This window comes from Rhinatrema bivittatum, chromosome 3, assembly GCF_901001135.1.
Source record: "Rhinatrema bivittatum chromosome 3, aRhiBiv1.1, whole genome shotgun sequence".
Classification (NCBI taxonomy): Eukaryota; Metazoa; Chordata; class Amphibia; order Gymnophiona; family Rhinatrematidae; genus Rhinatrema; species Rhinatrema bivittatum.
In genome coordinates this window covers 282,095,284-282,110,477 of record NC_042617.1, presented here as the reverse complement: position 1 = coordinate 282,110,477, position 15,194 = coordinate 282,095,284, and the positions used below count along the sequence as shown (strand labels likewise).

General features: G+C 43.2%; 1 protein-coding gene across 1 annotated transcript in view; it reads left to right on the top strand.

Moving 5' to 3' along the window:
• The window catches only part of LOC115087528 (retinol dehydrogenase 7-like), a 79,860-nt gene extending 73,695 nt beyond the window's left edge, over positions 1 to 6,165 (top strand). Inside the window, exon 6 of the mRNA XM_029594863.1 lies at positions 4,992 to 6,165. Coding sequence (XP_029450723.1) covers positions 4,992 to 5,116 — 125 coding nt within the window. The 3' untranslated portion in view covers positions 5,117 to 6,165. The remainder of the gene's footprint in view (positions 1 to 4,991) is intronic.
• The last annotated feature ends 9,029 nt before the right edge of the window (positions 6,166 to 15,194 follow it).

Genomic DNA, 15,194 nt, shown 5'->3' with positions numbered 1-15,194 from the left:
TTGTGAAGGGACATGGTGCTATGGTGGATATCTAAAACTAATAAGCATATAAAATATTGCCCATTCTCCAATCTCCTTGCCTAAAAACTTTGATTTGTAATCTCCCTAAGATTGTCATGGATTCGGGAGGCAAGGGGTGTATGCACAAACTTTCTCCTCTCTCTTTCTCACATACAAACACTTTTCAAACATTTTTTCTTACTTACACACACATATATTCTCTCTCTGACACACACACACACACACACACACACACATGCTCTCTCTCACATACACACACTCACTCATTTACATACACTCATTCTCTCACATTCTCACACACATACATATGCTCTCTCTCTCTCTCTCTCAAATACACACACATGCTCACTTACTCACACGTGGCCCTTATGTTACAGATGTACAGAATGGTATGATTATGGGATGGTTAATGTTACAATGGAGAGTTTCCCCTTATGGGAAATCTGCCTTGTGCAATAATAGCTGCTAAGGTTGCATAGGATGTGTAGAGTGCATAAGATTAACTTGGACGTGTATTGAAAATGTTCCAATGTGCTAGGGTTACCCTTTGGTCAGAGGGTATTACATGCCTTCTTGATGAGAGGTGGGTTTTAGTCCCTAAGGGCTCAGTCTTTGGAGAGGTAATAAAAACCCTAACTCTACTGATTCTGGGGCTGCTCCAGAGTTGAAGGTATTGAAAAGAATGTGATCCTCTCTCAAGGATATAGAAGGGAGCAGCAGGAATGGGGCACAGATTTTCATCCAGAGTTTCAGGAAGCCTGAAGTGAAGGGAACTAAAGTGGATGTAATTCTGGTTGAATATCTGAAGAAACCACTTGGGTGGACCAGGAAACAAACTGTGCCATCAAGACAGAGCTTAATTTGTTGGGGAACATCTTGGAATGCAGTTCCACAATTTAAGAACATAAGAACATAAGAAGTTGCCATACTAGGTGAGACCAAGGGTCTATGAAGCCCAGAATCCTGTTTCCAAGAGTGGCCAATCCAGGTTACAAATATCTGGCAAGTACCCAAACATTAAATAGATCCCATGGTACTAATGTCAGTAATAGTAGTGGGTATTCTTTAAGTCAACTTGATTTATAGCAGTTTATGGACTTCTCCTCCAAGAATATATCCAAACCTTTTTTAAAACAGGATGCCCTAACTACATCCTTTGGCAACAAATTCCAGAGCTGTATTGTGTGTCAAGTGAAAAACAATTTTCTCCGATTTGTTTTAAATGTGCTACTTGCTAACTTCATAGAGTGCCCCCTAGTCCTTTTATTATCCGAAAGAGTAAATAACCAATTCCACATTTACCCATTTTAGACCTTTCTTGATTTTATAGACCTCTATCATATCCCCCCTTAGCTGTCTCTTCTCCAAGCTGAACAGCCCTAACCTCTTTAGCCTTTCCTCATAGGGGAGCTGTTCCATCACCTTTATCATTTTGGTCGCCCTTCTTTGTACCTTCTCCATCGCAATTATATCTTTTTTGAGATGCGGCGACCAGAATTCTCCACAATATTCAAGGTGTGGTCTCACCATGGAGCGATACAGAGGCATTATGACATTTTCCATTTTATTCTTCATTCCCTTCCTAATATTTCCTAACATTATGTTTTCTTTTTTGACTGCTGCAGCACACTTTACCCCTTAAGACTTTTCAGACTTAAGAGGAAAAGCAGCAAGGATGTTCTGCTCAGCTCCTTCCCCTCAGGCAGCCTGCAGGGAAGAAGCAGGAAGAGGGTGAGATTGAAGCAGACAGAGAACAGCCTCTCTACTCCCTAATCCAGCCCTTTCCCTCTTGTCCCTCCCTCCCTTCCTCTTATAATAAGGAATAGGAGGAGAAGGGGTGATAGTGAAGTAGATGCTGCAGAGCAAATATCACAGACAGAAAAAAGGCTGAATTAGCGCAAGTTTGAATCTTATGTACCCCAGTGCCAGTCGTCAAGGGTTTAGTGCTGGCCCTGAAAAGCACTACAGCTCACGGATTTCAAACTTGGGCTAATTCAACCAATGTTTGTTCTGTTACCCAGGGCTGTTCATTTCAGTTGGAGGAACCCAGAACGGCATTCTGCCACCTTTTATCCAAGACACAAGAAGACAGCGTAGAGCTGGCAGTATAAATCAGTTCAGCTCTGGCTCCCCCAAGGAAACGGAGCAGAGCTGGTGGTGGCAGGATAATTTGTGGTCCCCCCCAGCCCCAGAGAAAATATAGGAATTGCATACCACGAGACAGGAGCAGCCTCATGGCCTTGATTTTTGTGCAGTTTCCTGGCACAGCTGAAAGGGATGGGAACGGATGACGAGACAGGAGGTGAAGGCCGGCAGGATGTGTTCACATCTATATAAATAAAAAAAGTTAAATAGTTTGGACAAAATCGCTCATCTCAGAAACCACTGAACCGATTGCTTTCAAATTTGGACACAACCTTCATTTCGCGTACAGGAAGGTTCTTCTGTACTTACATTACAGATGTGTCACACCTGTGACAGGTAAAATAGGTTTAAATACCTATTTTACCTGAAAATAGGTAGTTTAAATACCTATTTTTACCTGAAAATGGCGCCGAGGTATTTTAAATACCTCGGCGCCATTTTCAGGACTGGCAGCTGGTGGCCATTTTTCCTTACCATGTCAGAGGACCTACCGCTGCCATTGCTCCACCCCACTGACATAGTAAGGGCAAAGGGCCATCGGAACCCGTGGGGTGGTTAGTTTAAGAGAACTTTTTTCATAGGGTTGTTTTTTGGGGGAGGTTCACACACAAATACATACACTAAACTTGCACGATCTCGGGAAAGCATCAAAATAGCCCTCCCCAGACCACAAAACAAATTTGGAAGTGCAAATTTGGTTAGACACTCCCCTATTTGGCTACATAATGCACACAGACGCCCAGGGACAGACCACATGTAGCACCAACAATTTTAATTTCCCAGGTCTTGGGAGCGGGCAGGAGGGTGGGGGGTTATTATTTGATTTAAAGGGTTGGGATTGGGGGGGTTTTTGGGGGTGGGGGGTTCCCACAGAAATAGAAAGACAAAGGTTTTTTGATCTGAAGGGTAGGCAGTAGGCGGGGGGAGGTGACAGTGAGGGGAGGGAGAATGAGGGGGGAGGTGAGTGTGAGGGGAGAGATTTGGAGTGGGGACAGGGGAGGGAAGAGGGGGTGAGTGACCAAGGGGAGGACGATGAGTGACTGAGGTAAATGAGCAAGGGGAAGGGGGAGGGAGGGTAAAGAACCTGACTCTGCCACTGCAACGTGTGGCCGGGCACCGCTAGTATATATATATATATATATATATATATGTGTGTGTGTGTGTGTGTGTGTAGCAGGGAGTTCACACCCACCCCTCCCCCCTCACACAGATCACAGCCACCTCTGGCCCTGCCTCCTACAATTTCACCTTCCCATCCCCTACCCGCTACACAATTCCACCTCCTTTTTGTCTACAAATTAAGCCCTGCATCAAGGACTTGTTACAGGGCTCGGTGCATTCCTATCTGCTCCACCAGAGGGAGCCCCTCCTTGAGCTGAAGAAGACATTGTAATTATTTTGTGTTATGATGGAGAGAAAGAAAGGGTAGGTTAGGCCTGGGAAGGACTGGGTAAAGAAGAGAAACAAAGTATAAAGAGATACAATGTCAATAATAGAAGTAACTGTTACCAAAGAAAGAGAAGTGTGGATTGAGAGGAATTTAGTAAATCTCTGGGCTGATTTGTTCACTACTATTACTGGAGAGGTCAATATGTTTTACTCTACAGATTCTACAGTAAAATATTTTTATTTTTATGTTGGAGCACAACTTTGGATTGGACATCGTTTTTGTTGTGTGGAGTGTCCTTGGCCCAGTACTGGCCCTGCAGTTTATCTGCCCCCAGTCCACAACCCAACGGAGAATGATCCCTCACCTTTGGATAGTGATCCTAATGCTCCCCAAGGCTGGGAAGGTGACCCCAGCTGGATAGGGAGTTTTACACACACACACACACACACATACATTTTCTCTCTCTTTCACAAACATACACATAGATGCTCTCTTTCACATACACACTCACTCACTTTCTCTCTCACACACACACATACATACATATATGCATTCTCTTTTCCACAGGTACAGTCTCTCACACACGCTTTCTCTCCCTACATGCTGTCACATAAACTCACATACTCTCTCCCACATATTCTCTCATATACAAACACATGCATTGTGGGGACCAGCTTTTTCTGCGCTCGGAGCAGATATTCAGAATTATTACCCCCCCTCCCCCGCCCTTGACTTACCAGTGGCTGCTCTGGCACCGTGTCCTTTGTTGGCAAATGAACAGCTATTCCTCTGGTGGCAGCAATTCTAGCAAAGCACACACCTCTCTTACCCAGCATCTTACTCTCTTTCTACCCCACCCCTTGTCCAGCACCCCCTTTCTCTTCCTCCTCATTCCTTTCCCTGCATCCTTCCAAATGAATATGCATGAGATAAATGTGCACATACCAAGTCTCCATGGTACGCAAATTTATCTCATGCATATTCATTGTGAATATCCTGAAAACCCGATTGGCTTGGGGTCCTCCAGGACAGGTTTGGGAACCACTGACTCAGAAAAAACTGGGAAAGAGTCATCATTTAACCTCAAAATACCTTTCAAATATTTTTTAATAAGCTCAATTGGACCAAGCAATGCTGAACGTGGAACATTCGAAGATTAAGATGCTGGAATCTCAGGATATACTTTCTCGAGAGTTTCAAGCATCTGTTGTTAAGAATAATATCATTATTAACAGGAAACTGGAAATTTTTTAAGTCATCCTCCCACGTCTGTCTCCTTCATTAGCCAGCGCCCTGTGAAGCACCACCGCTGGCATACCTAAGCTGTGCCCCTTAGCGCCAGGTTCTCCTTAGTTTGTTTTGGCCAGGAGTTTTCCTACCTGCTAGAAATTTCGTGGCTCTGATACTTTGTTTATTTTGTTCTTATGGTTGAAAGGAAAGGCCGGGCGAGTCTGGCTGTACAGCTCCTATTCTATCAACCGGAGTACTATTCTGCAAATGTTTGCAGCCCTGGAGTCTACATTGTCAGAAGATACCCCTCATCGCTGCTGGCAATGCTAGAGGGACAGTATCGTATCAGTCTGAGGATGAAACATCTCTTAGTCCTGACTGCCGTTTACCACCCTCAGCCTCGGAGTCCAGTCATGCTGATCCAAAAAATGCAGCGGTGTGCACAGATGTTCATTAATGGAATTGTATTTATAATTGGAGTCTCTGTACTATCATTAATAATAGAGGTAATTTGTTATAGGACCCGACTGCTGGCTTGGCTATCCTGTTGACTAGGAGCCACAGCCTTTACTCGCAGATCACATAGCAGCACCCCCACTCCACACAGTCCCTCATGTTGAGCATGATGTCAATGAACGTGTCACCGCTTTTACTTTATGGTTTGTACACCGCTTGTGCTGTGGTGATGTCAGACGCATACTTTGCATGTGCACTTCTTCTCTGGCATGCCCCTCTCCCTGCCAATCCTCGAATGCGAGAGTGAGCGCCATTTTGCTGTAAACATTGCAGTTCATTTCTAAGCTTCTTTCTACTTTGCATGAATGCTGAACTTCATATTTAACTTAAAATTGCACTGTACACTTTTTTCTACCAACCTCAAACCCTTACATTGGGCACCATTTATGTAACTCCTTTTTTAGGAAGTGGTATCTCGCTTCAGGGCACATAACTAATTTAGATCTTCTGGGGCTGTCTGGCTAGCATGTCACATCTCCCTCTGACTCTCAATCCCTGCAGGAGAATTCTTTTTACAGGGAGAAGCTCTCACTTGTGGCCTAGACAGTGGAAAACGTAACCAGTGTATATCTTTGAAGTGTAAGTGCTTCCCATAAGGGGAGTTGCAGTAATAATTAGAAAGAAGCAGGACTGGGTGTAAAATAATAGTTTACTGATTCATAAAGTTAAATAAAGTCCATTTGGCCAACTTATGAGTGTACATCTGACTGTTGTTACAGGATTTCCTTATAGGTAGGTAAGTAGGTATCTTACTACAGACATCTGGGTAGAGCCCATGGTGATTTTAAATGCTCATACTCTCCCAGCAGCTGTTCCCTTGGAGTCCTAGTGATAGGGTCCCCTCTGCATTGCACCTTCTTCCTTCCTCGGACACCCAGCCTGACCTGGTCCCTTGATGGGTGAAATCTGGATGGGATCTCCTGATTCAAGTTTTTCCTTCATTTAGTTCACTTGTTCATTTGTCCTAGATTATTTCTCTTTCCTGGGGATTTCTCTTACAGAAAAATCATTGAGATCAGGCTTTACCACCATACTGCAATCCCAGTGGGGACGGGGGATCCGAAACCTCCCCAATTAACTCAAAGTCCAAAAAATACTTTAAACCATTATTTATGCTGTATAGGTGCTTGCCACATTCAAGTTGTGAATGGGCTCACTGGTCTTCAACCCCTGTCCTTTGAGTACTGTCAGTGAGGATGACTTTCCCCTAGGAAACAGAGTGAACCTCAGTTCCTTCCAAAAATATACCGTAACTCTTCCGGCCTTCACAGCCACTCACAGCAGGATCTGTCTCTGGTGCTTGCCTACCTAGGGTTTAGAGTAGGCTCACAGGTCTTCAGTCACATAGTGTCACAGACGGTGAGCCTTTGCCCTCACTATGTCACAGGGGCTGACCGTCACCCCTGTGACATAGTGAGGGCAAAGGCTATCTGCGCCATTTTGAATACTGGCAAAGGCTATCGATAGTCATTTTGAATACTGGCAAAGGCTATGGAGTGCAGGAGGTTGCTCCCGGACTCCCGCTGGACTTTTGGCAAGTTTTGTGGGGGTCAGGAGGGTCCCCCAAGACTTGCCAAAAGTCCCTGGTGGTCCAGCAGGGGTCCAGGAGCGATCTCCTGCACTCGGGCCGTCAGCTGCTAGTAATCAAAATGGCGCCGATAGCCTTTGCCCTTACTATGTCACAGGGGCTACCGGTGCCATTGGTCAGTCCCTGTCACATGGTAGGAGCACAAGATGGTGCCGATGGCCATGTGACAGCAGCTGACCAATGGCACCGGTAGCCCCTGTGACACAGTAGGTCAAAGGCTATCGGCACCATTTTGAAACTGGCACCGAGAGTGTGAGTGCAGAGAATGGCTCCAGGACCCCCTGCTGGACCACCAGGGAGTTTTGGTAAGTCTTGGGGGGTCAGGAGGGTGGGGGGGGGGTTGTAGTTAATTTAATTTTAGCGGGGAAACGAATAGGAATCAACGTATCAACATACCGGGGCGCCATATAGCCGAATGCAACATATCTGCCCCCCCGACTAATTCGAATCCCGAATGCAACTTATGGCGTCCCTCTGCTGGCAGTTACAGTATGGAAGGTTTACTCTATTGTAATTGTAATTCAATTTATTCATGGCTTTCTGTGGGCCACATCCAGTGTAGTTTATGATAGGCCTAATACCATATGGGATCCAAGAGTCATTTTTGCAATGCATGTAAATTTAATATACATGTTGTAAGTGATATTTTTACTTCAAAATATTGTTTTATGAATGTCCCTTTTCCATACAAAATGTCCTATTTAAGACTGGGGAAGCAGTTAATAAGAGATTTTTTAAATGGAAAAAAATGCATAATTTGTAATTGTGTGGGAAGGGAAGGGCTGTAAGATTCGCCTAGAATGTCCCTTGCACTGGCCCTAAGAGAGTACCACACACACATTTCCAGAAGGACAGATGCTGGGGAAGGGCAGGAGGCTGGTGATGGGGTTCCTAGGAATGTGGCAGGGTTGCCAGCTTCCTAGAAATATTATCACTGACACTGTATCTGCCACTCTCTAGGATCCCTGCCCCCCTCCTACCCTTCCACAGCATTACAAATCACCAAATCCCCACCCAAGCCAGTTAAATAAAATAGTTGAAATCTGATTTTATTTGCATTATTCTTGCTCGGGCACATTTGGCTCAAAACATACAAATTTTAGCTCAGCTTATAAAAAGTTGCACGAAAGAAAATTGTTTGTACACAGAGCCTGTCAAAAATTAGAGGGAACAGTGGATACAACATATTTTGCTGCTAAAGCTGCCGTTTCTCCTCTTTCCCAAAGATTATGCAGAGTTTTTCCTGTTCATTCTTTTGTGGGAAGTCTTTGATTTTCACTATCAGCTTTGGGAAATGTACATCTCTGATATCTTTCAATATTGCACAGTGTAGGAGGAAATGCATTTTCTGTTTCTGTTTTTCCATTGTTGCATTACATATAGAGTTTGGCTTCAGGGAGTTTCCAGTTTAGTTTTTGCCTGCAATCTTCTATTTCTAGTTTATGTTCATCTCCATATTTAGTAAGGGTCTGTCTATTTTTTGCATTTGTGACTGAGGAATTCTGCTAGCAATCTGCAAATCTATCTCCAGTATATTCATTACAGATATCCCAAAAACCTGACAAGCTAGGTGTGCCTCCAGGAGAGGGTTGGGAAACATAACTAGCAGAAAAAGAATAGGAGCATTCCACACCTTAATTTAAGTGCCTTCTACATTGAGTGACTTTAGGTGTGTGCATCTAAAAAAGATTGTAACTGTGACGGTTCAAAAAAGACACAATTTGCATTTTGAAACTTCACTAAGCATTTACATGCATAACGTAGTAGAAATTGAGCACCACATGTCACAGCTTCTATTCTCATAGAAAGAAATTTTCTTCTATGCTCCTGTGTGACCCTAGTAACATCTAGATAAATCCAGAGTTTCTGACCATGAAATAAAGAACTCCTGTTCCTGAAGAAAAATCTAAGAACAACATTTCGATCATGCTCAAATGCGAAAGAGACTAACATAGTCCCCCTCTGTAGTATCTCAGTTCTTGGGTCAATTCCAGTATAGCTGTAATAGTCATAGAACTCTGATCTTGAATTTCTGTTCCAGGTGATTCTACCATTTTCTGAGGCATATAATAGGCCTTCATGATTAAGAGCATAGCTTCTGATGGAATCTTAAGGTTATTTGCAAATAACTCTTAAAGAAATCCACTAAAGGTTTCTTCTGAAGAATAGGAAAATTAAGAACCATTAAATTCAAAGAACTTAAGGAGGTCTTGATATTTTCTAATTTTTTAGCTGCAACAATCTCAGATTGCACTAGATTTGTTGTATTTTCTCCATAGAAGCAGCTCTCTTTTCTATAGCTTCTAATCTTGCTTCATGTTGGGTAACCATTTTCTCTGTATTTATTCCACGATTATTAGATTCAAGGAAAACTTGAGTCAAGGAAGCAATTGCAGATTTTATGGATACTAAAGCATTCCAAACTGTGTCAAGTGTCACTGTTACATGTTTAGTTAATGTAAAGACTGCACCTGATATTACTGAAGTAGCACCACCTTCACTTGATGAAATGTTAGAGTCCCATGCAAAATCTGTCTCCGTAGCCAGGGTGGTCTTCAAGGAAGGATTAGAGGTAGAAGCCTCCATAGGAAATCTTGTAGAGGTATCCCCGGCCATTACTATGGCATCAGAGGCAAGTCCTGGGTCCTTCACTTCCTGTCCCGGTAATATCGAATCTTCCCTATTTTTCACTGGGGAGGCTGAAGCTGGTGTAAAGCTCACTGGGATCAGTCCACGGGGTGGGGACAGTGTCTCAGGCGTGCTGGGACTAAGCGAGATTTCATCTGCTAACAGGGGTGACATTTGTTCCTCGTCTACTCCTGAAGCGGCCCTCACTCCCAGAAGTGTCGGTGTGGAGGAGAAGAAGTTGTCTATCTTCCATTGGTTTAGGTCCATAATCCCCCAAATAGGTACATTTTCATGAAGTTTGGCTTTTTGCTTGGTATGGGGCATTATTTGGAAAAATAATGAGGAAAATCAATAGAAGGAGCAATCAGGAAGAAAGAGAAGCTTGGTCCCGCTCCTTATGCATTGACCATTTTGGATTTCCACTGTTTCTAGTTCTACTATATCTTTTTAAAGGTGCAGCAACCAAAACTGTACATTAATACTCAAGGTGCAGCCACTCCATGGATCGATACAGAGGGATTCCCAGAATGGCAGAGACTGGAAATTTCTTTTAGGTTATAGTGTTTATTAGCAAGATTATACAATATAATGTGATAAACTCTATATAATTTATTGGAAGGTGGATTGGTGACAGCAGCATGGTGCTTCCATAGTTATAAACCAGATTCACCTCTCCTTGTGAACAGTGGCTGAGAAGTATTACCTTTGCCAGCCATGGCCACTGATTCCCATTGACAGTCTTCACCAGTGGCTGGCATTGGCCTATCTGACAGTGATGACTATTTAATAACTACAGCTAGCTAACAATCAGCTGGCCCAAGTATTACCAAACTCATGTCAAGCATTCCCAGTCAGCAACCGAACACAATGATTTATATAACTGTCAATCATGTGGTGCCAGAGAAGGATCCTGAAGATTAACTGGAAGGAGTTTGTATCCAGTGAAAAGATGAAAAAGATGATGGAAGGTGGAAGATCATAGAAACATGACAGCAGAAAAGGACTGTATGGCCAGTCTGCCCATCCACCCGACTAATTTAACTTTATATTTCCCAATTACCTCCTTAGAGATCCCCCTGTATTTATCCCATACTTTCTTGAATTCAGATACTGTATTTGTCTTCACCACCTACACTGGAAGGCCATTCCATGCATCCACCACCTCTGTAAAGAAATATTTCCTAAGATTAATCCTGAGTATACTCCCTTTCATCCTCTTCCCATTACCTCTCATACTAGCGCCTTCTTTCCGTTGAAAGAGGTTCGCCTCCTGTGCATAGAAACCTTTGAGATATTTGAATGTTGCTTCCTTATCTTGCCTTTCCTCTAGGATGTACATGTTTAAATCTTTAAGATTATCACCCTATGCTTTAGAACAATGACCACTGACCATTTTAGTAGTCACCCTCTAGATCAACTTAGTCTTCAACTGGTTTCCAGAATTGCACACAGTATCCCAAATTAAGTCTCACTAGGGAACTGTACAGGGGCAATATCATCTCCCTTTTTCTACTGATCATTCCTCTCCCTCTGCAGCCAAGCATTTTTCTGGCTTTATCCACCTGTTTAGCCACCTTAAGATCATCAGATCTTGCTTTTCCTTCATGCTTATAAGAATTTTACCACCAATACTTCTCCCTTGGGCTTTTTGCATCCTAAATGCATTACTCTGCAGAAAATCCAGTCAAAAGGAAAGTGAGATTTGCTGGTCAAATACTTGGAGGTTTTGGTGGTAAACTATTTAATTTATAGTGAAGGGCATGATGACAGAGGGCAAAAGAGACTTAGGGATGCAGAGAGCAGTCTAGGGTAATGACATTAAAAAACTGGTGAAATTCTGGAAACAAGAAAAACAAAATGGAAAGCTGAGCCCAGCAAGCACTAGTTCACTTTAGTTACCAACCTTTGTATCAAAGTCAGCACCTGATGCTGATGCTGTCAATCCTTCCCAACCATGGTTCTGAAACTGCAATCACAATATTGCCAAGCTGTGGTCCACGGGAAGGGGGAGGGGGCATGTATAGCACTATACACAGCTTCCAGTTTCCTGCAGCAGCTCAGAGATAGATTCTGTGGCAATAGAAAATTCTGCAGTGGGCCGGGGTGGTGATTTGGTAGCAGTGCTGTGCACTGCCATGTGGAGAGGCCTGGGTTCAATTTACAGCTATGGTCCTCCACTCCATGTGTGAGCTGGGGTGGGGTGGGAAATTCTGGAGAGGCGGTGCTCACAGCCCCTTGAGTGGAAGGAATTATGGTCATTGCTGAATGGCAACATCTTGTGGCAGGATTTAGGGCCCAGGATTGCAGGGTTCTGAAAGGAGACCTGGTGCATGGCCCTTGGCTCACGACTGTCACTACAATGTCTGGGCTGCATGAGTTAGAAGAGGATATAAAATAGGGGAAAAATATAAATGAAGACTTTATGGCACCAGATCCCTGCCCTGGAAGTTCAAAGGAGTAGGAGGAAACAGTTGGCCAAAAACAAGAAAAAAAAAGAGGAAATTCTCTGGCAAATTTGCAGAATAAATAATATAATGTATTTTACTTTTTTAAAATAAAACTATTTAGTTGCGGAAAAGGCAAGATGGCGGAGTGAAGCAGGGGAACTTGCTGCTCTACGCTTTTCCCCCACTTCTCCTATTGATTATGCCGTCCAAGTGGAAAAAGGAAAGTTTGGGTATTCCCCCCGATACCCCTCTGTTACCTGGGCAGCAGCTCATTTCATCGTGTACGCCCTCTTTAGCAACACGAGTTGGGACTGGAGGATCCGTTGCGATGCAGGGTGAAGGAGTGCTCTCTTCGCCAGGAGAGGTTATACTTGGCCCCGGAGATGGCCGGTTGCCACCGGCAGAGAAAGTCGCCACCTCACTGCAACGAGGCGCTGAGCAATGACGTATTGTCGGCGCCTGCATGGGAGGGGGCTGTTGGAGGTTTGGCATTTGGCTGCACATTTTTATGCAGAACTCCGAATCTCAGTTTCGTGAAAGATGTTTTTTCATCATGAAAACGGCGGGCGGACAGCTTGAGCTGCTTCTGAATACGAAGGCTATATTTGCACTGTGGAACATTTCATTTGGAAAGGGATTTGTATCTTGACATTTGAAGAGACAATTTTTAAGCTGCTAAATCACTGAATAAACATTACTGCACATTGCTTGCAGAGAGTGAGCATCCTGTTCAGAAGGCACATAAGGTGCTTTTCAGAAGGAGGAAGCTGCTTTCCTTGAAACAAGGGCTTTGTCGGGGAATTTACATCAGACCCAAAAAATACATCACACCGGTCCACAATCAGTTGTACAGATTTTTAGCTTTCTGGGGATCAATCAAAGCTATGATATATTTCCAACAGCGCAGAGTTCATATATTTCAAGTAGATTAATTTGCTACCCTTCCAATGCAATATACCTTTGACAATGTATTTGTGAGTTGTCCCAAATTTGTCCTACATGTAGGATGATGTAATATTGAATAAATGTCGGTGTGTATAACCATTGTATACACTCTTTGCATTTTTTAAGAAGTATAGAAAGATAATGTTAATTTATTTGAAATTATTATTTAGTATACATTAGTTGTGTTTTTTATGCAGTATTGCACAGTGCTAGTTAGATACATTTAATTTATAAGGGCTCTTATTTTATGAAATTTGTTAATAAAGATATACATTTTTAATTATTGAATATATAACATCAATGCTCTTTTTCCCCTTTTTTGGATGTTTTTCTTTTATGAGTTGAGCACTTTAAATAATACCTACATTACCTAATATCTAGTGGTATATTATATATATGTGTGTGTGTGTGTGTGCGTGTGCATGCATGGTTATGTAGGTATGTTCTTTAGTATTATCTGATTTTATTTATTCTCTGCTCTGACCTCTTACTGGTTAAATAAACCTATCAGAAATACCTGGAACCATGACATACTGAGTCAGAGTATATGTCTGTGAGTATTTGTGTGGTGAATAAGCTCCTGGGTTCAAGCCCCCAGGTATAATCCCAGTAATTGTGGGTGTGTACTTACATTAGGTAAGCTTCCAAAGTATAGTCCTGCTATCGTGCAGGCAGAAGCCCCTTGGGTAAAACTCATAGGATGGTAACTTTAAAACGAGCGCATGGGCACCCATGCATGCACATATGGGCACACGAGTGGACATTCGCTGGAATTGTAAATCATACGCGTAGTTGCACACATATGATTTAAATTTTGCCTACTATGCATATTGTATGTGTGCTCCTAATCTTCCTTAGGACTTTGTCGGCTTTAAAGCAGGCAGGAAAGTGCATTTTAAAACATGCTCACATGAAAGATATTGCCAGTTTTACCAATCTGGCAAGTACCCAAACATTAAATAGATCCCAAGCTACTAATGCTGATAAAAAGCAGTGACTGTTCCCTAAGTTAACTTGACTAATATTAGTTTATTGACTCCTTCAGGCACTTGTCCGAACCTTTTATAAACCCAGCTAAGTGAACTGCTTTAACCACATCCTCTGGCAATGAATTTTAGAGCTTAATTGTGCAATGAGTGAAAAATCATTTTCTCCAATATGTTTTAAATGTTCTACTTGCCAACTTCATGGACTGCCCCCAGTCCTTCTATTATTTGAAAGAGTAAACAACTGGTTCATATTAACCCATACTAGTCGTTGCATGATTTTGTAGACCTCCATCATATCCCCCCCCCCCCCCCCAATCATCTCTTTGCCAAGCTGAACAGCCCTAACCTCTAGCCTTTCCTCATAAGTGAGCCATTCTATCCTTTTCATCATTTTGGTTGTCCATCTCTGCACTTTCTCCAGTTCATCTATATCTTTTTTGATATGAGGTGACAGAACTGCACACAATATTTAAGGTGCGGACTCATCATGGAGCGATACTGAGACATTATGACATTCTCTATTTTCTTCACCATTACTTTCCTAATAATTCTTAACACTCTGTTTTGCTTTTTTGATCACCGCAGCACACTGAGCCATCTTAAAAGCCACAGTGCACTGTGGCCGCTGGATTTAAAATATGGATTTATGTGCATAACAGTTAGACCCATCCAGGAACGCCCAGATATGCCTAGCTCTGTCCCTTTTTTTATTCACACCTGAGCTTATTTATACATGCAGAGGGGCAGATTTTAAAAGCCCTACTCGCGTAAATCCAGCCCGATGGCGCGCATAAAGGCCATTTGCCGCTGTGCCTGGGATTGCGCGCTGGCACTTAGCCGGCGCGCGCAACTTGCACCTGCCAAAGGCAGGTATAACTTACAAAATAAAGGTGGAGGAGGATTTAGGTAGGGCTGGGGGTTAGGTTAAATAGGGGAAGGGAGGGGAAGGTGATGGGGGGCCGAAGGAAAGTTCCCTCCAAAGGCCGCTCTGATTTTGGAGCGGCCTCAGAGGGAATGGGGAAAGCCATTGGGGCTCCCCTAGGGCTCGGCACGCGCAAGGTGGACTAGTGTACACCCCCTTGCGGGCACCAACACCGGATTTTATAACATGCGCGCGCCTGGTAGCGCACAGAAATGTAGGCTGCGTGCGTAGGTTTTAAAACCTGCCCCATAATTTTCAGCTTTTAAAATATTCGTTGCTCACATGCAGCCCAGATACTCGCATATATGGCCTTTTAGCATGAGCAACACTTTTAAAATTCGCCCCATAGTGTTTACAATCAGAACTTAGAGCA